Here is a 23006-nt window from a genome sequence, read left to right on the forward strand (position 1 = left end):
AATGCAAGATTATGATGAGGTAGATTTTATTTGGCGACACAGTATGGTAACTGATCCTTCTGGTCCAATGAGTCCAGGCTACCCAATTATACCCATGTTACCTGTTAGGAGATCTAGGCCTCATATGGAGCCAGTGATCATTAATGGAGAATGTGTGGAGCAGGTTAAGACCTACAAGTATCTGGGAGTACAGTTAGACGAGAAGCTAGACTGGACTGCCAACACAGATGCCTTGTGCAGGAAGGCACAGAGTCGACTGTACTTCCTTAGAAGGTTGGCATCATTCAATGTCTGTAGTGAGATGCTGAAGATGTTCTATAGGTCAGTTGTGGAGAGCGCCCTCTTCTTTGTGGTGGCGTGTTGGGGAGGCAGCATTAAGAAGAGGGACGCCTCACGTCTTAATAAGCTGGTAAGGAAGGCGGGCTCTGTCGTGGGCAAAGTACTGGAGAGTATAACATCGGTAGCAGAGCGAAGGGCGCTGAGTAGGCTACGGTCAATTTTGGAAAACCCTGAACATCCTCTACATAGCACCATCCAGAGACAGAGAAGCAGTTTCAGCGACAGGTTGCTATCGATGCAATGCTCCTCAGACAGGATGAAGAGATCAATACTCCCCAATGCCATTCGGCTTTACAATTCAACCGCCAGGAGTAAGATATGTTAAAGTGCCGGGGTTAGGACTCAATGTATTTAAGTAAACTACTTAAGAACTTTTTAAAAGCTATTATTAATGCTTTTTGAGAGAGTGATTTAGATGCATATCATATTTTTACTGAGTTAAGTATTGGTTGTAATTAGTTTTGCTACAATAAGTGTATGGGACATTGGAAAAAAAAAGTTGAATTTCCCCATGGGGATGAATAAAGTATCTATCTATCTATCTATTAACCTGTGTATCTTTGGAATGCGGATGGAAACAGGAGCACCCAAAGGAAATCCATGCGATCACAGGGGGAATGTACAAATTCTTTACAGACAGTGGTGGAATTAAACCCAGGTTGCTGGCACTATAATAACATTATATTAAATGCTATATTACTATTGCCCCTATTTTGTGGTCAAGTCCACTTTATTGGATAAGACACCCATTGAGTCTGGTGACAATGGGATAGAAGCTGTTCTCGAGCCTTTTGGGCTTTTTCTTCTGCCCAACAGGTGGGTGGCGTCTTTGATTATGCTGGTTGCTTTACTGAGGCAGCAGAGTCCATTGAGGGGAGGCTGGTTCCACAATCCTTTGCAGTTTCCAGCAGTTAAGTGCAGAGCAGTTGCCTTGCCAAGCTGCTATGCATCCAGGCAGCTCTTGTAACTCTGTTTCACGACATGTCCTGGATGGTGGTGTACTTGAGGGATGAATGCCACTTTCCTCAATAGTGGAAAGCCCTGTATCTGTGGTGAAAGTCCACCACTCTCCTCCATAGCATCTTCATCCAATAAAAGGAGATGAAACTCCATTCTGTTCTCCCATCCTTTCTCAACATCCTGGGTCCAACCAATCATTCCTGATAAAGCAGCAATTCATTTGCCATGTTAATATGGTCTATAGAATTTGGTGTTCAAGGTGGTATCTACATGCTAGTCAGAGTAGAAATAGGAGGATATTTCAGATGAATACGTGGCTTGAAAAATGGTGCAAGGGGGAGGGATTCAAATTTCTGGGGCATTGGAACCAGTTCTGGGGGAGGTGGGACCAGTATAAACAAGACGGTCTGCACCTGGGCTGGACTAGAACCAATGTCCTAGGGGGAGTGTTTGCTACTGCTGTTCAGGAGGATTTAAACTAATGTGGCAGAGGGATGGGAACAAGTGCAGAGAGACAGGGGTGTAAAATGAGGGTAGAAGCAAAAAGTAGTAAGGTGAAAAGTAAAAGTGGCAGGCAGGCAAATCCAGGGCAAAAATCAAAAAGGGCCTCTTTTCAACACAATTGTATAAAGGCTAAGAGTGTTGTAAAAACAAGCCTGAAGGCTTTGTGTGTCAATGCGAGGAGCATTCGTAACAAGGTGGATGAATTGGATGTGCAGATAGTTATTAATGAATATGATACAGTTGGGATCACAGAGACATGGCTCCAGGGTAACCAAGGATGGGAGCTCAACATCCAGGGATATTCAATATTCAGGAGGAATAGACAGGAAAGTAAAGGTGGGGTAGCATTGCTGGTTAGAGAGGAGATTAACGCAATAGAAAGGAAGGACGTTGGCCTGGAGGATGTGGAATCGATATGGGTAGATCTGCATAACACTAAGGGGCAAAAAACGCTGGTGGGAGTTGTGTGCAGGCCACCTAACAGTAGTAGTGAGGTTGGGGATGGCATTAAACAGGAAATTAGAAATGCGTACAATGAAGGAACAGTAGTTATAATGGGTGACTTCAATCTACATATAGCTTGGGTGAACCAAATTGGTAAGGGTGCTGAGGAAGAGGTTTTCTTGGAATGTATGCGGGATGGTTTTCTGAACCAACATGTCGAGGAACCAACTAGAGAGCAGGCCATTCTAGATTGGGCATTGAGCAATGAGGAAGGGTTAGTTAGCAATCTTGTTGTGCGAGGCCCCTTGGGTAAGAGTGACCATAATATGGTGGAATTCTTCATTAAGATGGAGAGTGACACAGTTAATTCAGAAACAAAGGTTCTGAACTTAAAGAAGGGTAACTTTGAAGGCATGAGACGTGAATTAGCTAAGACAGACTGGCAAATGATACTTAAAGGGTTGACGGTGGATATGCAATGGCAAGCATTTAAAGATAGCATGGATGACCGACAACAATTGTTCATCCCAGTTTGGCAAAAGAATAAACCAGGGGAGGTAGTGCACTGCTGGCTGACAAGGGAAATTAGGGATAGTATCAAGTCCAAAGAAGAAACATATAAATTAGCCAGAAAAAGCAGCACACCTGAGGACTGGGAGAAATTCAGAGACCAGCAGAGGAGGACAAAGGGCTTAATTAGGAAAGGGGAAAAAAGATTATGAGAGAAAGCGGGCAGGGAACATAAAAACTGACTGTAAAAGCTTTTATAGATGTGTGAGAAGAAAAAGATTGGTCAAGACAAATGTAGGTCCCTTACAGTCAGAAACAGGTGACTTGATCATAGGGAACAAGGACATGGCAGACCAATTGAATAACTACTTTGGTTTTGCCTTCACTAAGGAGGACATAAATAATCTTCTGGAAATAGTAGGGGACCGAGGGTCCAGTGAGATGGAGGAACTGAGGGAAATACATGTTAGTAGGGAAGTGGTGTTAGGTAAATTGAAGGGATTAAAGGCAGATAAATCCCCAGGGCCAGATGGTCTGCATCCCAGAGTGCTTAAGGAAGTAGCCCAGGAAATAGTGGATGCATTAGTGATAATTTTTCAAAACTCCTTAGATTCTGGATTAGTTCCTGAGGATTGGAGGGTGGCTAATGTAACCCCACTTTTTAAAAAAGGAGGGAGAGAGAAACCGGGGAATTATAGACCGGTTAGTCTGACATCGGTGGTGGGGAAAATGCTAGAGTCGGTTATCAAAGATGTGATAACAGCACATTTGGAAAGAGGTGAAATCATCGGACAAAGTCAGCATGGATTTGTGAAAGGAAAATCATGTCTGACGAATCTTATAGAATTTTTTGAAGATGTAACTAGTAGAGTGGATAGGGGAGAGCCAGTGGATGTGGTATATTTAGATTTTCAAAAGGCTTTTGACAAGGTCCCACACAGGAGATCAGTGTGCAAACATAAAGCACACGGTATTGGGGGTATGGTATTGATGTGGATAGAGAATTGGTTGGCAGACAGGAAGCAAAGAGTGGGAGTAAACGGGACGTTTTCAGAATTGCAGGCAGTGACTAGTGGGGTACCGCAAGGCTCAGTGCTGGGACCCCAGTTGTTTACAATATATATTAATGATTTAGACGAGGGAATTAAATGCAGCATCTCCAAGTTTGCAGATGACACAAAGCTGGGCGGCGGTGTTAACTGTGAGGAGGATGCTAAGAGGATGCAGGGTGACTTGGATAGGTTAGGTGAGTGGGCAAATTCATGGTAGATGCAATTTAATGTGGATAAATGTGAGGTTATCCACTTTGGTTGCAAGAACAGGAAAATAGATTATTATCTGAATGGTGGCCGATTAGGAAAAGGGGAGGTGCAACGAGACCTGGGTGTCATTGTACACCAGTCATTGAAGGTGGGCATGCAGGTACAGTAGGCGGTGAAAAAGGAAAATGGTATGTTGGCATTCATAGCAAAAGGATTTGAGTACCGGAGCAGGGAGGTTCTACTGCAGTTGTACAAGGCCTTGGTGAGTCCACACCTGGAGTATTGTGTGCAGTTTTTGTCCCCTAATCTGAGGAAAGACATTCTTGCCATAGAGGGAGTACAAAGAAGGTTCACCAGATTGATTCCTGGGATGGCAGGACTTTCATATAAAGAAAGACTGGATCGACTAGGCTTGTACTCACTGGAATTTAGAAGACTGAGGGGGGGGGGGGGATCTTATTGAAACGTATAAAATTCTAAAGGGATTGGACAGGCTGGATGCAGGAAGATTGTTTCTGATGTTGGGGAAGTCCAGAACGAGGGGTCACAGTTTAAGGATAAGGGGAAGCCTTTTAGGACAGAGATGAGGAAAAACTTCCTCACCCAGAGAGTGGTGAATCTGTGGAATTCTCTGCCACAGGAAACAGTTGAGGCCGGTTCATTGGCTATATTTAAGAGGAAGTTAGATATGGCCCTTGTGGCTAAAGGGATCGGGGGTATGGAGAGAAAGCAGGTGCAGGGTTCTAAGTTGGATAATCAGCCATGGTCATACTGAATGGCGGTGCAGGCTTGAAGGGCCAAATGGCCTACTCCTGCACCTATTTTCTATGTTTCTATGTTACATTGGAGAAACCAAACACAGATTAGGTGACTGTTTTGTGGCATGCTTGCACTCTGTTCACAGGGGGTGATTCTCAGCTTCCTGTTGCATGACACTTTAATTCTGAATGTTGCTCCTGATCCAGCCTGTCTGTCTGGTCTCTACTACCATTAGCAAGACCCAATATAAGCAAGAGGGACAACATCTCTGCTTCTGTCTGGCACTTGGTGACCAAAAATTAATACTGAATTCTCCTTCAGGTAGACTACTGTTTTCCATAATCATGCTAATGTTCCTTCTTTCTGTTCCTTTAAAATTGTCATAGAATGCTACTGCACAAAAACAGGCCCTTAAGCCCACCTAGTTCATACTACATTGTTGTTCTTCCTAGTCCCATCGACCTGCAATTTTGTGGCTCATATACCTCCCATCCACGTACTTATCCAAACTTCTCTTAAACGGTGCAATTGAAACCACATATACCACTTCCACTGGCAGCTCATTTTATATTCTCACTGCCCTCTGAGTGAAGAAGTTCCCCGTCATGCTCACCTCAAGCAGCCTCCTTTCACTGAGATTGATTGAAACTGGAACTAGAGGTCATAGGTTAAGGACAAAAGGTGAAACATTTGACTTTATCCTATCTATACCCATCATAATTTTGAATACCTCTAAGATGACTCTTCATTTTCCAATGCTCTGGGAATAAATTCCTAACCTATTCAACCATTCCATATAACTCGGTCCCTGAAGTCCTGGTAATATACTTGTAAATTCTCTCTGTACTCTCATTGATATCTTTCCTGTAGCTGGGTGACCAGAACTGCGCACAATACTCCAAATTTATCCTCGTCAGCGTCTTGTGCTACTTCAGCATAAGATCCCTACTACTGTACTCAGTAAGCTGATTTATGAAGGCCCATGTACCAAATCTCTTTATGACCTTGCCTACCTACAATGATACTTCCAAAGAATTTAGCGATTATCCAAATCCCTAAAAAGCCTTCCTGAAGGTTGATGCCTGTGCTCCTCCTCACCTGAACTGTTTCAACTTTACCTGATAATTTTGTCTTTCACCGCATCTCCCAGCAGCATTGTATCCAGTAAGTTGAGGTTTCTGCTATAGGCAGACAAGTTTCAGAAACAGAACTGCTGTGTATTGCATTCAGCTTCACCCACCAGACTTCCAGTCACAGAAATGCATACATGTGGATCAACATTGTCATCTATTGCCAAAGATCAGTACTGCAACTGCAGATTAACCCACAGGTTGAGTCAATGGTGAGGAAGGCAAATGCATTCTTGGCATTCAAGAGGACTAGAATATAAAGGCAAGGATGTGATACTGAGGCTTTATAAAGCAATAATCAGACCTCACTTTATGAGCAGTTTTGGGCCCCTTTCCTAAGAAAGGATGTGCTGGCATTAGACAGTGTCCAGAGGAGGTTCATGAGAATGATTCTGGGAATGAAAGGGTTAATGTATGAGGAGCATTTGATGGCTCTGGGCCTGTACTTGCTGAATGAAGGGGGATCTTGTTGAAACATTGTTCCAGTCCTGCTGAACATGGTGGGTATGCTGTTTTCGCCAGAATGAGTGGTGACTCTTGTGGGCTGTCCCTCCGCACATCCAAGTTTCTGTTAGTAGTTAAAGCAAACAACCCATTTCATAGCTTCAATATGTATGTGATGAATCTAAAGCTGATATTCAAATCTTTAACAGTGATAGAATTCCTCTTTTCCTTGCCTACCACCCCATCAGCCTCCACATTATTCCCTGCAACCTTCGCCATCTCCGAAGGCATCCTATCATCCCTCTACATTTTCCACAGGGATTGTTCCCTCCATGATTTCCTTGTCCATCTCTCTCCTCAATCCTCCCTCCTAGCACTTACCACTGCAGCAGCCTAAGTGCTACACCTAAGACCATAAGATGTAGGAGCAGAAGTAGGCCATTCAGCCTATCAAGTCTGCTCCACCATTCAATCATGGGCTGATCCAATTCTTCCAGTCATCCCCATTCCCCTACCTTCTCCACTAATCAAGAACCTATCTATCTCTGCCTTAAGTACACCCAATGACTCGACCTCCACAGCCACTCGTGGAAACAAATTCCACAGATTTACCACCCTCTGACTAAAGTAATTTCTCCGCATCTCAGTTCTAAATGGATGTCCTTCAATCCTGAAGTCGTGCCCTTTTGTCCTAGACTCCCCTACCATGGGAAATAACTGACATATCTAATCTGTCGGGTCTTTCAACATTCAGAATGTTTCTGTGAGATCCCCCCCATCATTCTCCTGAAATCCAGGGAATACAGCCCAAGAGCTGCCAGACATTCCTCATATGGTATACCTTTCATTCCTGGAATCATTCTCGTGAATCTTCTCTGAACCCTCTCCAATGTCAGTATTTCCCTTCTAAAATAAGGAACCCAAAACTGCACACAATACTCCAAGTGTGGTCTCATGAGTGCCTTACAGAGCCTCAACATCACATTTTTGCTCTTGTATTCTATACCTCCAGAAATGAAGGCCAACATTGCATTCACCTTCACAAGTGACTCAACCTGGAGGTTAACCTTTAGCATATCTTGCACAAGAACTATTTGGGGGACTGCTTTTAGCAACTCCACACCATCCGCTACAAGTGAGACTTCCTGGTAGCCAATCATTTTAATTTTGGTTCCCAATCCAATATGTTGGTCCATGGCCTCCTCTTGTGTCAAGATGAGGTCACCCTCCGGGTGAAGGAGCAACACCTTGTATTCCGTCGGGGTAGCCTCCAACTTGATGGCATAATTATCGATTTCTCCTTCTGGATAATGAATATCCCTTCCCCCTCACCTCTTTCTCTGTTCCCCACTCTGACTTGTCTCTTCTTTCCTGCATATTAGTTCCCCTTGGGTTCCCTCCTTCCCTTTCTCCTGTGGTCCACTTTCCTGTCCTATAAGATGCCTCCTTCTCCAGCCCTTGAACTTTTCCCACCTACCCGTCTTCATCTTTCACCTTCCAGCTAGCCTCTTTCCCCTCCTTTTTTATTCGGACATCTTTCCCCCTTCCTTCTCAGTCCTGATGAAGGGTCTCAGCCTGAAACATTTACTATCTATTCACTTCCACAGATACTGCCCGGCCTGCTGAATTTTGTTTGTGTGTTGATATACAATCTTTAAACAGCCAGATCAAAAAATGGAAGATGAGAAATACTACTTATCCAGCTTCACTTTGAAGTTTTTTTCACTTTTTCCTGTTTCAATTTTCTATACCATAGTTTATATTTGAGTAGCTTCAGTTTGGGGAAACTTCAAAGGCCAGAAACCTCACTTTTAATGGGGGGGAAATTAACTGATCACTAATAACCTTGCCTCCTTGTCTGGTCTGTGTGGCTGCCCTCTGTCAATATGGCTGTCTCTTTAAATGTTCTCTGTAATTGTCTAATAGCCAGGCAGGATGTAGAGGCTTTAAAGGTGCAGTAGAGTTTTACCAGGATGCTGCCTGGATTAATGTTGAGCTATGAGAGATGTTGGGCAAATTTAGTTTGTGTCCTCTGGAATGGTGGAGGCTGGGGAAAGATCTGATAAGTCCATAAAACTGAGAGGTGTTGATAAGGGTAGACAGTTAATCTTTTTCCCAGGGTTGAAATCTCAAACACTGGAGAATGTGCATTTTAAAGTCTGAGGACGATGTTTTTTTTTGTTGTTGGGTGTGTGGAACGGGCTGCTGGGGGTAGTGGTGGAGCAGATGTGAAAGTGGTGCTGAGGTTCTTTTGACACAGCTGGGAGTGATGTGGTCAGTTTGGCACCAACATAATGGGCTGAAAGGCCTTTTCCTCTTCTGTTCCAATAAAACATTCAGTTCATGGACAATTTAAGATGAGTAATAATTAGCTATACGACCTGAAAGCATTCCTATTCCACCATTTTAATAAACCCAGGCCTTCCTGATGCTAACTTTTCAACCCCAATCAACACAAAAGCATTTTATCCAAGCACCTTCAAAATATTTGTGGGAACTTAGTGTAAATCACCAGTGTGCACTCAACGGCCACTTCATTTAATAAACCTGCTCGTTAATGCAAATACCTAATCAGTCCGTCATGCAGCAGCAACTTGATACACAAAGCAAGCAGACATGGTCAAAAGGTTCAGTTGTTGTTCAGACCAAATATCAGAATGGGGGAAGAAATGTGCTTTAAGTGAAGGTGGAATAATCATTGGTGCCAGATGAGGTGTTTTGTGTATATCTGAAACTGCTGATCTCCAGGGGTTTTCATGCACAGCAGTCTCTAGAGTTTACAAAGAATGTGTGAGAATCAAAAAATCCCAATGAGAAAGGTCGGAGGAGAATGGCCATACTTGTTCAGGCTGACAGGAAGGCAACTATAACTCATACCCACATGTTACAACAGAAGAGCCTCTCTGAAAGCACAATACGTCAGACCTCGGAGTGGATGGTCTGCAGCAGCAGAAGACCACAAACATACACTCAGTGGCCAATTTATTAAATATAGGAGGTAGCTAATAAACTGACCACTGTCTGGGTGTATTGTTGTTTTAGTGAAGGGTGTGGATAAATACGAATCTTCCTTTAGTGTGCTCTACTAGGTAAGACCTGATATCACATGGAGAGTTATCTTGGGAAAGGGTTGTCAATAATGGCATCATTACAATCAACATTAAAATTTCCTATACTTTTATCTTATTTTAATGTAAGGCATGGCAATGAAGGACCTCCCAATCCCTGGTAAACAAAAATGTCATTTCCATTCCAGGTTGACAGACGCTGGCATTCACCTTGTGGATCTTACGACAGCAGAGAACATCTTATGCAAGCAACAGAGATACTGGTAGGAATGATTGGAGCTATTAAACAAAAGTTTCCAAGCTGGACTAAAGAGCAGCAGCTTAAAGGTTTGTCCTTTTATTCTTATTTTTTAATTTTTATTTAGCGATATGATGGTAGAATATAGTATTAGGTCAAATATGATGACAGAATATGGTATTAATGGTAAGACTCTTGGCAGTGTGGAGGATCTCAGGATCACAGTCCATAGGACATTCAAAGCTGCTGCGCAGGTTGACTCTGTGGTTAAGAAGGCATACAGTGCATTGGCCTTCATCAACCATGGATTGAGTTTAGGTGCCGAGAGGCAATGTTGCAGCTATATAGGACCCTGGTCAGACCCCACTTGGAGTACTGTGCTCAGTTCTGGTTGCCTCTCTACAGGAAGGATGTGGAAACCATAAAGAACATTCAGAGGAGATTTAAACAGATGTTGCCTGGATTGGGGAGCATGCCTTATGAGAATAGGTTGAGTGAACTCAGCCTTTCTCCTTGGAGCGATGGAGGCTGAGAGGTGATCTGATAGAGGTGTACAAGATGAGGAGAGGCATTGATCGTGTGGATAGTCAGAGGCTTTTTCCCAGGGCTGAAATGGCATGAGAGGGCACAGTTTTAAGGTGCTTGGAAGTAGGTACAGAGGAGATGTCAGGGGTAGGTTTTTTTTAAATGCAGAGAGTGGTGAGTGCATGGAACGGGCTGCCAGCAATGGTGGTGGAGGTGAATACGATAGGGTCTTTTAAGAGACTCCTGGATAGGTACATGGAGCTTAGAAAAATAGAGGGCTGTGGATAACCCTAGGTAATTTCTAAGGTAAGGACATATTCAGCACAGCCTTGTAGGCCTGTATTGTGCTGTAGGTTTTCTGTTTCTAGATGCAGTGCAGAACAGGTCTTCCCATTCCAACAGAACGTGCTGGCCAGCAACCTACCTATCTAACACTAGCCTAATCTCAAGGCAATTTATGATGACCACATCTTTGAACCATGGGAGGAAACCACAGCACCCAGAGGAAACCCATGTGACTCAAAATGTACTTGTGGATGAGCCTGGAATTGAAATCCAAACTTCAGAACATGCCAAGCTGTAATAGTGTTACATTACCATGTTGCCCTCTTTAATCTCTCACTGTTTAGTATGTTGAATACTGCAGAAACTGCAGCATTGCCCATCAGAATACCTTTGTAACATAAGACAGGAGCATTATTAGACCGTTTGGCCCTTTGAGTGTGCTCCACCATCCCATCATGGCTGATTTATTATCAATCTTAACCCCATTTTCTTGCCTCCTCCATTTGACTTCCTGACTAATCAAGAAGGTATCAAATTCTGCTTTAAATCTATCCAATGACTTGGCCTCCACAGTCAAAAATTGACTAAAGAATCTCTGTTCTATATGGACATTCCTCTATTCTGAGGCTGCTCCCTCTGGTCTTGGACTCACCAGCTATAGGAATCATCCTCACCCCACCCTTTCTATCTGAGCTTCTCAATATTTGATAGGTTTCAATGAGATTTCTCCCCCACCCCCACCGTTCAGTGAGTACAGGCTCAGAACCATCAAAAGCTCCTCATTAACCCTTTTATTCCTGGGATCATTCTCTTGAGCCTCCTCTGCACCCTTTCCAATGCCATTCCATCATTTTGTAGGTAAGAAACTCAAAACTGCTCAATACTCCCAGTGCAGTCTGACCAATTCTTTAAAGCCTCATCATCCCCTTGGCATTTTCACCTGCCATTAAACATGATGTGTGCACAATCCACTTGACAACGTATACTAATTAACTTATTGCCAAGATGGCACCAATGAACCATGGTGATGTTCTGCAGAGCAAACAGGCAAGGCATCTTTAAGCAGGTGAAGTTCATTGCCATGGCTGGAAGTGAAGCGGCGGACCCCAAGCCAGGCTGAAATGCAGAGGGATGAGGTCTCTTCTACCCACCATCTGTTAGTAAATATGCAGTTGCTGTAGAACAAAGATTCAAAGTACTGTACACTTTGATAACAAATGAACAGTATGTATGCTGTATAAAACCCTGAGATTTGTCCTCCCGCAGACAGCCATGAAAGCATTCCAATATACAAATCGTGCAAACAGAAAAAAATTGGGGGGAGGGGGGGGGGGGAGAACACAATATTGAACATCAAACTACAGAAACCCAGGAACAGTTTAGTTCATTTCAGTTGTTCATTGACCGTAGGCCTCAGAGCCAGTCCGTCTCACTCAAAGTTGTGCAAAATAGCAAAAAAAGAATGACCAGAATCGCGTATAACCTGAAGTGCAGAGTCCTCTAAAATGAGCCCAATCCCCAAACTGTGCCAATCAAACCTTGCCCAAGACCCAAGATTCCAGCACCTTCTCCACTGCTGCCAGAGGAAGAGATCAATCAAGTGCAGGAGGGGAGTGCTGAGCTTCTCTCATCCTTGATTTCAATCTTGCTTGACACTTTAGTCGGTGAGAAAAGGAGTCAATCGTGGGCTTGCATTCTTGGCTTCCAGACCGCACACTTTTTGTTCCAAATCTCAAACTCCCTCAGACAGCAAAACACCAGAACTACACAATCAAAATGTAAATCACAGGTTGCAAATACACCTGCTCTAGGATCTTAGTGCTAAGATTCAGGTTGGTACTAGAATCATATTTGAAAGAAGTACAAAGTATTTTCATGAACTGTCTGAAGAATGTCACTGTTGGTTGTATTTGCTGGTGTCATCCTCAGAATTGAGGACCTGAGAACAAGAATGCTGCATTGAAGGAAAATGAGAGATTGTATTCTATGTTTGAATGAGAGTTGGCTTTCTCCCAGATACTGGATACAGCAGTCCGACCTGAACACTACATGATTCACAGAAATGACCAAACTGCTGATTCAGAAAAGGCAAAAGGTGGAACTGTGTGTTTCATGATAAACTCTTGGTGGTGCTCTGTGACGGGTTTGTTACACTCTTGTTCCTGAAACCTTGAACACCTAAAGATCAAATGCAATCCTCTCCTAGAGAATTAACCTAGAGAATCTGCCATAATCCTGACTACAATTTGCATACCATCAGTGACGAACTACAGTCAAGCACATGAGATACCGCATGATGCAGTCTCCAATCCAACCGAATGCATTTTAAATCATAGTCCGGGACTTCAATCAGACTCGTTTGAAGAAAACCCTGCCCAATTACCATCAGCATACACCGTAACCTGTAGCACCAAAGGTCCTAACCTACTAGACCACTGTTGTACAAAGAAAAGGAACATCTACCATTCCACACAGACTGCGTTTTGGTAAATCTGATCACTTGGCTGTCCCTCTACCTGCGTTAAGGCAGACACTTTAATTTAAAAAAAAAGCTCCAAAGATTAGGACAAAGTGGTTGTGGGAGGCAGAGGATTGGCTACAGATTTGTTGCGAGTCAATGAACTAGTTCATGTTAAAGAACCTTTCTGTGGAACTGAATCCACATGGTGGTTGCCACAATCATTCCATCTTTTCCAATCAGAAGCCTTGGATGAATGATGTGATCCACAATCTGCTGAGGGCCAGATCAGAGACATTCAAATATGGTGACCAAGAAAGTTTAAAGAGGTCCAAGTGCAATCTCTGGAACACACATCTCATGGGCAAAGTAGCAACTCCAGACTAAAGGAATCAATGAAAGGTGCTTGACAATTGTGGCAGGGCTTGAGGGCTATCGTCTCTTTATAAAGTTATATCAGGTGATGTAAGTGACAATGGGACTTTGGTTCTGAATGAGCTCAATGCCTTCTATACTTTGAATGTTAAAACATGGAGGAACTATTATGAACTCCCACAGCCTTCGATAACCCTGTGATCTCAGATTCTGATGTTGATGTGTGAGCACTGTTCAGGAGGGTAAACCCACAAAAAGCATTTGGCCCAGATAGGATATCTTGTCAAGAACTAAAGACCTGCACTGGTCATTTGGCTGCATCGGTGTGGAATGAAAACGCCAATACTCTTGAATGGAAAATACCAGCCCAGTCCGCTCCTCCATTGAGCATATCTACATGAAATGCTGCCGCAGGAAAGCAGCATCCACCAGGGGACCCCACCACTCAGGATATGCTTTCTTCTCGCTGCTGCTGTCAGGAAGAAGGTACAGGAGCCTCAGGACTCGCACCACCAGGTTCAGCAACTATTATTACCCTTCAACCATCGGGCTCTTGAATCAAAGGGGAGAACTTCACTTGCCCCTTCATTGAGATGTTCCCCCAACCCATGGACTTGCTTTCAAGGTCTCTTCATCTCATGTTGTCCATACTTATTGCTTATTTATTCTTTTTGTCTTTTGCACACTGGTTGAATATCCAAGTTGGTACAGGCTTTCATTAATTCTATAAGGTTATTGGATTTATTGAGTACACCCACAAAAAAATCTCAGAGTTGTAAATGGCGACACTGTTTACTTTTTAACTCAGAAAATGCACCTTGTGCTAAATGTCAATCTCTTGGAATGCATTTCTTTGTGGGAACATTCCTGTGTTGTGCACCTTGGTCCAGAGAAATGCTGTTTTGTTTGGCAGTATATGTACGTACAGTTAATTGGGAGTGAACTAAAATAATGGAGTCTAAGATCAGAGGGCACAGCCTCAGAACAGAAAGACTTCCCTTTAGAACAGATGAGGAGGAATTTTCTTCAGTGGTGAATCTGTTCAGCATATCATTTGAAATCCTTGGCAAACTCCTATAGATGTGTTATGGAAAGTGTGCTGACGGGCTGGATTACGGCCTGGTATGGGAACACCAATGCCTTCGAGTGAAAAATCCTACAAAAGGTAGTAGATTTGGCCCAGTACATCATGGGGGAAAAACCCTCCCAACCATTGAGCACATCTACTTAAAAACATTGACAGAAAAGTAGCATTAATCAGAGATCTTCACCACCCAGGCTGTGTTCTTTTCTCACTGCTGCCATCAGGTAGAAGGTACTTGCAAGTCCTTGTTCAAGAACAGTTACTACGCTTCAACCATCAAACTCTTGAACAAAAGGGGATAGCCACATTTAAGGACTCTTGTTATTTCATGCTCATTATTTATTGCCATTTACTTGTATTGGCATTTACAGTTGCTGTTCTATAGATTTGCTAAGTATGTCTGCAGGAAAAAAATCTGAGTTGTATGTGGTGGCATTTAAGTACTTTGCTAAATTTTACTTTGAACTTAGTGGAATTGGTTGTCACAGATGGCTATTTTGGCTTGGAATTGCCTTTTTGAAGGTGTCCTGGACGCTGGGGAGGCTTGTACCCATGATGGAGCCAACAAAGCTTACAACTTCCTGCTGCTTCCTCTGATCATGAGCAATGGCCCCTCCCTTCCAGATGGTGATGCAACCAGTTAGAATGCTCTCCACAATATCTATAAAAATTTGTGAGCATCTTTGACATACTAATTCTCCTGTGCCCCTGCCTGATTGTAGCAGTGAGAAGCAAGCAAGGCCTGGATGTTTGGTGTACCTGGATCAAAATCTTATGGTTTAAGATGGCACTGGTGAAGCACAACAACTTTTTGTCAACAAAAATATTAACTACATTAATTGCACCGTTTCTCATACTGTTTGAGTGATTTAAGTGCCCGGCAGAATTGGAAAAGTCGGGTATAGGTGAGAGTATATGAAAGCTGCAGAGCTCAGGTCTAAGACCTTGGAATAACCAGTTTAAGCACCAGGCTAGATTGCAAAGGTTGTGTGTCAGGGCCAGTGTTCAGCTCACCGCATGAGCCTTATTTGTCTCTGCGCTGAACTGAGGCAGTGGCCTGTAACTAACAGGCTCCTGGATTGGCTGTGACTGGCTTTGTGGCTGTGGACCTACTTTCATGAACTTCACTTCTGAATGTTATTTACTTATTTTTATTGTTTGCACTTCTATTTTTCCTGCACATTGGATATTTGACAGTTTTTAATGGGTGCTATAGGGTTTCTTTGTTTTGTAGCTGCCTGCAAGAGAGAAATCTAAAGATTGTCTATGGTATACTTTAACTCTGAACTTTATTTTGCTACTTTGTCATCTGCCCTAATATCACCTTATTTGGCTAGTAATATTCTGTAAATACACCTTGGTAGTGTCCAGGCTAAAAATGCTGTATGAAAGGTGCTTGTTAATGGGTGTTATAACACTGTCTCTTTACAACAGGTGCACTTGCTGCTTACAACATGGGTCCAGATAAAGTCAATGGCTACCATAATGTGGATGCTAATACAACAGGCCACGACTACTCGAATGATGTGATTGCACGTGCCAAGTGGCTGAAGGAGAATGGCTTTTGATCCACTATTCTAATATCTGCGTTATGTCTCCAATAGCTAACCTTAAATCGCTGCAATTTGAGAAAAGTCAGTTCTGGTTTTTATTTCACGCATTCGGTTTTATCGCATTGCTGCCATGGAGACGTTTGACAAAATGCTTGCAAGAGAATAAAAGATTACATGGATATCTTGAAAGTTTCTTAATGTTGCGACAAAGTTAGAGGAGCTCAGTGGTTTGGCCAGCAATAGTAGAAGGAAGTGAACAGCTGACTAAAGCAGCCAGTAAGTGTAGGTTTGGAGTTGGGGAGAGAAACTGCAGGGAGAAAAAGAACAAGAGCCACAAAGATGGACTGGGAATTTACATTGAACTTTTAGTGTATCAAACAAATTAACATGGATTGTGCCAAAAGTTTAATGCAAAGATAGACTTTCAAGGTAAAAAAAAAATCCCGCTTACACGTTCATGAGGCTAACAAATCTGATTTCACACACTTTGGCTGTATTTATAGATCCTCGTTTTCAGTATTCGCCTGCCGCATCAACCCAGGGCTGATTTCCTGTTGGTTTTTATACAAACACAAATCAAAAGCTCTGCAGTTTGGGGAAAATAAGCCAAAGGGCTGTACCTATGCTCTACTGATTCTGTATGTTCAACTACATTTACTACATCTGCTTGTTTTCATAAAATCCCACTGATATATATTCAGTGGCCTCTTTATTGTGTACCTCCTGTGCCTAATAAAGTGCCAACAGAGTGTATGGCTGTGGTCTTCTACTGCTGTAGCACATCCACTTCAAGATGTGACATGTTGTGCTTTCAGAGATGCTCTTCTGCACACCACTGTTGTAACATGTAGCTATTTGAGTTACTGTCACCTTCCTGTCAACTTGATCCAGTTTGGCCATTCTCTTCTGATCTGTCTTATTAACAAGGTGTTTTTACCCACAGAACTGCCACTCATTGGGTTTGTTTTTGTTTGTTTGTTTTTCGCACCGATCTCTTTCAACTCCAGAGACTGCTGTGTGTGAAAATCCCAGATCAGCAGTTTCTAGGATATTAAATCACCTTGTTTTACATCAACAATCAACCCACAAAGTCACTTCGATCACATTTCTTCCCCATTCTAATGTTCTGTCTGCACAACTAAACCTTTTGACCATGTTTGCATGCTTTTATGATTGGCCAATTAGATATCTGCATTACCGAGGAAAGCGAAGCCAGTATGACGTGGAAGGAGAGGAAGGAGAACAAGCTGGTAGGTGATAGGTAAAACCAGATGGGGGGAATGTAGGTGAGTAGGTGATGGAGGATGAGTAAAGAAACTGGGAGCTGATAGGTGGAAGAGCTATAGGGCTGAAGAAGGAGGGATCTGATAGGAGAAGACAGGGCACCTTTATCTCTTCCACCTTGTGTTTATGCTGAGGCAAATCTTTCCTTTTTAAATGGTGAAAAGATTCTCCAAAACCAACCAATTATGTTGTCACCCATATGGAATTGTTTTAATAAGTTGCAAGGCCATGGACCACAAGACCTGAAGGGATGGTTAGAAACTGCTGGGAGGATCCCTACAGTTTCCCTCAGCCCTATTTGTGACATTTACCGGAAGCATTGTTGAGGATCCCTACCACCCATCCCACAATCTCTTTGACCCAGTAATGTCAGGAGGGAGATACAGGAGCATCAGGACTAGGACTGCCAGACCAGCTAACAGCTTCTTCCCTTAGGCTGTGAGACTAATGAATACCCTGCCACCACCGAGGTCTCGTCACTAGGACAGCGAGCTGTTCACTGTTTACCGTATACCTGTGCAATACACTACATGTATTTGTGTGAGCAAGGAGTCCTACAAACCTGACTCAGTTACACCAGTTCTGTCTGGAGGAGTGGAACACAATTCCAGTAACTTACTGTGAGAAGCTTGTGGAAGGCTATCCAAAACATTTGACCCAAGTTAAACAATTTAAAGGCAATGCTACCAAATACTAACAAAGTGTATGTAAACTTCTGACCCACTGGGAAAGTGATGAAAGCAATAAAAGCTGAAATAAATCATTCTCACTACTATTATTCTGACATTTTACATTCTTAAAATAGTGATCCTAACTGACCTAAGACAGGGAATGTTTTCTAGGATTAAATGTCAGGAATTGTGAAAAACTGAGTTTAAATATATTTGGCTAAGCTGTATGTAAACTTCTGACTTCAACTGTATTTATGGTAACATTTTATTTTACGTGCTGTTTGTGATGTATGTGTAATGCCCTACTGCTATGCTGAGAGGTATTTTATTTTAGCAGTTTTCTGTAAAAGCTGGGTGTCCTGCTTTGACTTTGGCTAAAGATAAGGAGGCTTGTTATACAACCTAGGAATGTTGTGTCAGCCAGTCAGAATTGTGGGATGTGAGTAAAGGTTTGAGAGAGGTGGCCAGGGAGAGTTTTCTGAAGGAAGGTAGCCTAGTTTGGGGTCTTTTGGTGTAGAGATGCACCAGGGAAAAGACCTGGAGGATCCCATCCAAAAGGAGATACACTATTGCAAGGAGTGCTTTGCGAGGCGGAGGATTCCAAGAAGGGAAGTTCTAGCTGTGGTTGGTGAGCAGAATTCAACGCCGTGAGTAAAGCAATTCACCCGGCTATTGCAGAAATGAGCTCCAACGTCTATGTGCACATTTAGTCTCGTTTAACTGTAATGGGCCCTTTTGCCTTTTGTTTTCTTTCTCTGTTAACTATTTGATAAAGTTGAAAATTGGTAAATATACTTACTTCATAATTTATGTATGACCTGTCATTTCTGGGCTACCGATAACTGTATGGGCAGTATTTACACAGCATTTGCTCAAATCGAGGTTCCTTTAATTGAACATCCTAACATTCCTGTTTGGTTGCAACCCAAATCATACTGTCCCTAGATATCTATCACTTATAAAAGGTAGCCTTCTCACCATTTAGTCACAGGCTGTTAGCTTGTGCACTGTCGTGTCCATTCTGGGGCACTCATCAGCTCTCATCTGTGCCTCCCGCACAGGTTTCCTGTCATTCTCGGGACACAATGGAGAATCACCATTTATATAATCAGATGACAATAAATTTGAACGATAATTCCCATACCATGCAGAACAGACCTGATGGACCGAATGGCCTAAGTCGGCCATTTATGTATGTCACTTGGTTTGCACAGACTTCAAGGGCTGAACAGCCTGTTTCCCTCTTATATGACTATTTTGACATTAGAATATCAAGAGCAAAGCTTGCCAAAAAGAAAACATGTTAATTTTCCATCAAATTTAGTCACAGTAATTAATGCAAAACAGGACTGAGGTTAAAAAAATACCAATTTTAATCATAAATGTTCACTTATGACTTGTAGTACAGCTATATTATCAAAACAAATGTAAATAATTACAGGATTAAATTTGTTCCTGCAATAGACATCTCTTCTTTTGCCAGCAGGGGTCAGGGTCAGGAAGCATTGCTGTCATTCACCACACTCAAGTTGACTGTGGGGACCTCAAAAGCAGCTTAAACGAGTAAAAATAGTTACAAGTGAGTCCGAGATGGCGTTTTACAAAATACCATATGTCTCCAATGCTGACAATTGCAAGTACTTAAAACATCAGTGGATCGTCATGTTCGATGCTTGCAAACTCAACTCAAAAAAGTAGAAATCAACAATTGTCCACGTTCTGCCTATTACATCCTTTAGATCAAATTAGGAATAGCTACATTGATTTTTATGTTGTCCTACGTGGCCCCCAAATTAAATCTGGCTCTCTGTCTAAACAATCCAGTCAATCCCATTACCCAAAAGTTCAACTTTTTTTAAATCTCCATTATCTGTATGGTCCACCATTCAATGCCCCAAACAGTCCTTCCAGGTGAGGCAACACTTCACTTGTGAATCTATTTGGGTTATCTATTGCATCCGGTGCTCCTGGTGTGGCCTCCTCCACATTGGCGAGACCCAACGCAGATTGGGGGACCACTTCGTCGAGCACCTCCGCTCCGTCCGCCACAACAGACAGGATCTCCTGGTTGCCACCCACTTCAAATCTGCTTCACATTCCCATTTGGATACGTACATACATGGCCTCCTCTACTGCCATGATGAGGCCAAACTCAGGTTGGAGGAGCAACACCTCATATACCGTCTGGGTAGTCTCCAGCGCCTTGGTATGAACATCGAATTCTCCAGCTTCCGGTAATTCCCTCCCTCTCCCTTCCCCCATCCCGCTTTCACTCTGCCTCCTCTTCCAGCTGCCTATCACCTCTCTCATGATTCTGCCTTCTTCTACTACCCATAGTGCTTTCCCCTTACATTCCATCTTCACCTCTTCTGCCTATCCCCTCCCTGCTTCCCCTCCCCCACCCTTTGATCTTTCCTCTGATTGGTTTTTCACCTGGCACCTTCCACCCTCCCCCCACCTTCTTTATGGGGCCCCTGCCCCCTCCTTCTTCAGTCCTGATGAAGGGTCTCGACCCGAAACGTTGACTGCTCCTTTCAACGGATGCTGCCTGACCCATTGAGTTCATCCAGCTTGTTTGTACATGTTGATTTGTCTGTATGGTCCCATTTGGGAAACAAAAACAAGTGAATCTTTTCTTTCCCACGCCTCTTTAAAGGTATAAATTCTGATCACGATGATCCTTAAATGGATTGCTGTCTCTATATTGGTGACCCCCTGGATCTTCTATGCCTCTGGTTATTAAACATCCTGTCTGTGGGGACAAATTCTTTCGTTGTTGCTCGATATTCCATATTTCTATACTTAGTGGCAAGTTTATTAGGTACAAGAGTAGAACCCGGTTTGGTCCTCTCCTACCTTTGCCTTTCTACCTCAAGGTTCAATGTGCTGTGCATTCAGAGGTGCTCTTCCACACACCACTATTCTACTGCGTGGTTATTTGAGTTACTGTTGCCTTCCTGTCAGCTTGAACCAGTCTGGCCATTCTCCTCTGACCCCTCTCATTAACAAGACATTTTTGCCCACAGAACAGCTGCTTGCTGTTTTTTGTTTTACGCACCATTTTCTGTAAACTCTAGAGAAGGGGTTCCCAACCTTTTTGTGCCAGGGACCAATACCATTAAACAAGGGGTCCGTGAACCACACATTGGGAACTCCAGCACTAGAGACCGTCAAGCATGAAAATCCCAGGAGATCAACAGTTTGTGAAGTACTCAAACCACCAACATTCATTCCACAGTCAGTCACTTCGATCACATTTCACCATTCTGATGTTTGATCTAAGCAACAACTGAACCTCTGACCACCTCTGCATGCTTTTATGCATTGAGTTGCTGTCACATGATTGGCTGATAAGGTATTTGCATTAATGAGCAGGTGTATGGGTGTACCTAATAAAATGGCCGGTGTACTTAACTTAGGAGACTGGCCAGGAGTCTCAAAATATTTATATTCCCCATGAAATTTTCTTATAATCTATTCTTCTCATACTTCCATCAAGTCTCTCCACCCCCCCCCCCCACCCCGGGTCTATATCACATTTCCTGTATATTCAAGAACAATCTGCAGAGGACAATTAATCAAATATACAGAATGTCACAGGAAGAGGAAGCTCATGCAGTCACAGGCAGAAAATCCAAACGCAACACATACAGTGGCAGGTTAGGCCTGAAACTGGATCAGCCCCACTAGCTACATCATTTCCCCTGCTCAACCTTGGCTCCAACCAGGACGGTTCTTGGTTCTCTGCGGACCTGGCCTTGATTCCTTCTAGCTGTTGGAAGGAGTCTGTACGTTCTCCCTATGTCTGCCACTCCACCCCCCCCCCCCCACATTCCAAATATGAATGGGTTAGATTTAGTATGTTGTGGGCACGCTGGAAGCGTGTGACATTTACGGGCTCCCTAGCACAATTGTCACTGATTTGATTTGACACATACAACACACTTCACTGTATGGTTCAATGTACATGTGACACAGTTTGTAGCCAGGGGTGAGTCTGGGGGTGGGGGGGTGGTATTGGAGATAAGCTCTATCTATTAAATGCTCCCACTGGTGTGTGCCTCCAATTGCCTCCTGGCCTTCACGTATGGCTAAGCAACTAAGCCCAGCAGAACCTTTTCCACTGGCAGGAGAAGGGGAAAATATGGGTTACTGGCACCTTAAAACCAGTTGCTCCAGGCAGATAAGGCACATCAGCCATGGTTGGCAGTTCATTGAAGAGGAGGAAGAAAATTCTTGATCTCAAACCTCCACTGTTTTGCAGCAAGAAGGAGGGTTTTGGGAGTAAACATAGAGGGAAAAATCCAGAGCTGGAGTCCATAAGGCAGTCCTACATTGAGTCCAACACTGACTGGCAACTCCTGCAATGCAGCTGGTGCCAAACTTTTTCAATCTCTTGTTACGTACCCGTGGGTATTTTGTACTTGTCACGTGACAGTGGTGTTGAAGCTATACTGGACTTAAGATAGTGGTCTTGTGATGATGGAGTGACATCATTTTCCCACCAGTAGAGGTCATGTGACAGGTTTTCTTTTAATAAACAAGGTATAAAAGGAGGACCCCTCCCTGTGAGGAGGAGCAATTCGTGGCTGGATTTGCCATTTTGACTCCATGCCACTGCGTGATTTAATGTTATGATGCAGTTTAGTTGAAAGATGGAGTTTTATTTAATGCCTAAAGTTTAAAAGGTCATTGCCAGCAGTTTCTTTATAATACAGCTAGTTGAGAATCAGTGGAGAGTGAAGATCGGAGTTCGGGAGTTAAAAGATCGAGGAAAGTCGATTTTGACGGTAAAACAGGTTCGACCTTGTTTGATCCTCAATCGGAAGGAATTTGTTGGCTGTCCCTGTGTTAATCCCTGTGAAATATAGCAGAAAGGATTGGGGTACAGTTTTTTAAAGGAAAGGTCAGTGCCTTTAAGCCGTTTCATTTTCATCTTCGTAAATTCTCCAGGGAAATGTATAGTTCGACTGGGAACTGCAACAACACAACGTGAAAGAGAATTTAAATTGTCTAAAAAGTCTCTCCTTTAATGGACTGTAAGCATTTTGAACTTTTGCAGTACTACTTTGAAGAACTGTTTTTGCAACATCGCTTTAAGAACTGTTCAAGC

At 43.1% G+C, this 23006-nt stretch overlaps 1 protein-coding gene across 4 annotated transcripts in view; it reads left to right on the forward strand.

Annotated features, from left to right (window-relative positions):
* Nucleotides 1-18703, forward strand: part of LOC140734163 (lysozyme g-like) — a 34985-nt gene extending 16282 nt beyond the window's left edge. For all 4 annotated transcript variants that reach the window (XM_073057787.1, XM_073057786.1, XM_073057789.1 and 1 more), the window contains 2 exons: nucleotides 9609-9747; nucleotides 15820-18703. In XM_073057787.1, the coding sequence (XP_072913888.1) occupies nucleotides 9609-9747; nucleotides 15820-15953 (273 nt within the window). In that variant the 3' untranslated portion in view covers nucleotides 15954-18703. The remainder of the gene's footprint in view (nucleotides 1-9608; nucleotides 9748-15819) is intronic.
* Nucleotides 18704-23006: the final 4303 nt, after the last annotated feature.

The sequence above is a fragment of the Hemitrygon akajei genome, chromosome 10 (assembly GCF_048418815.1).
Source record: "Hemitrygon akajei chromosome 10, sHemAka1.3, whole genome shotgun sequence".
In the NCBI taxonomy this organism is placed as follows: Eukaryota; Metazoa; Chordata; class Chondrichthyes; order Myliobatiformes; family Dasyatidae; genus Hemitrygon; species Hemitrygon akajei.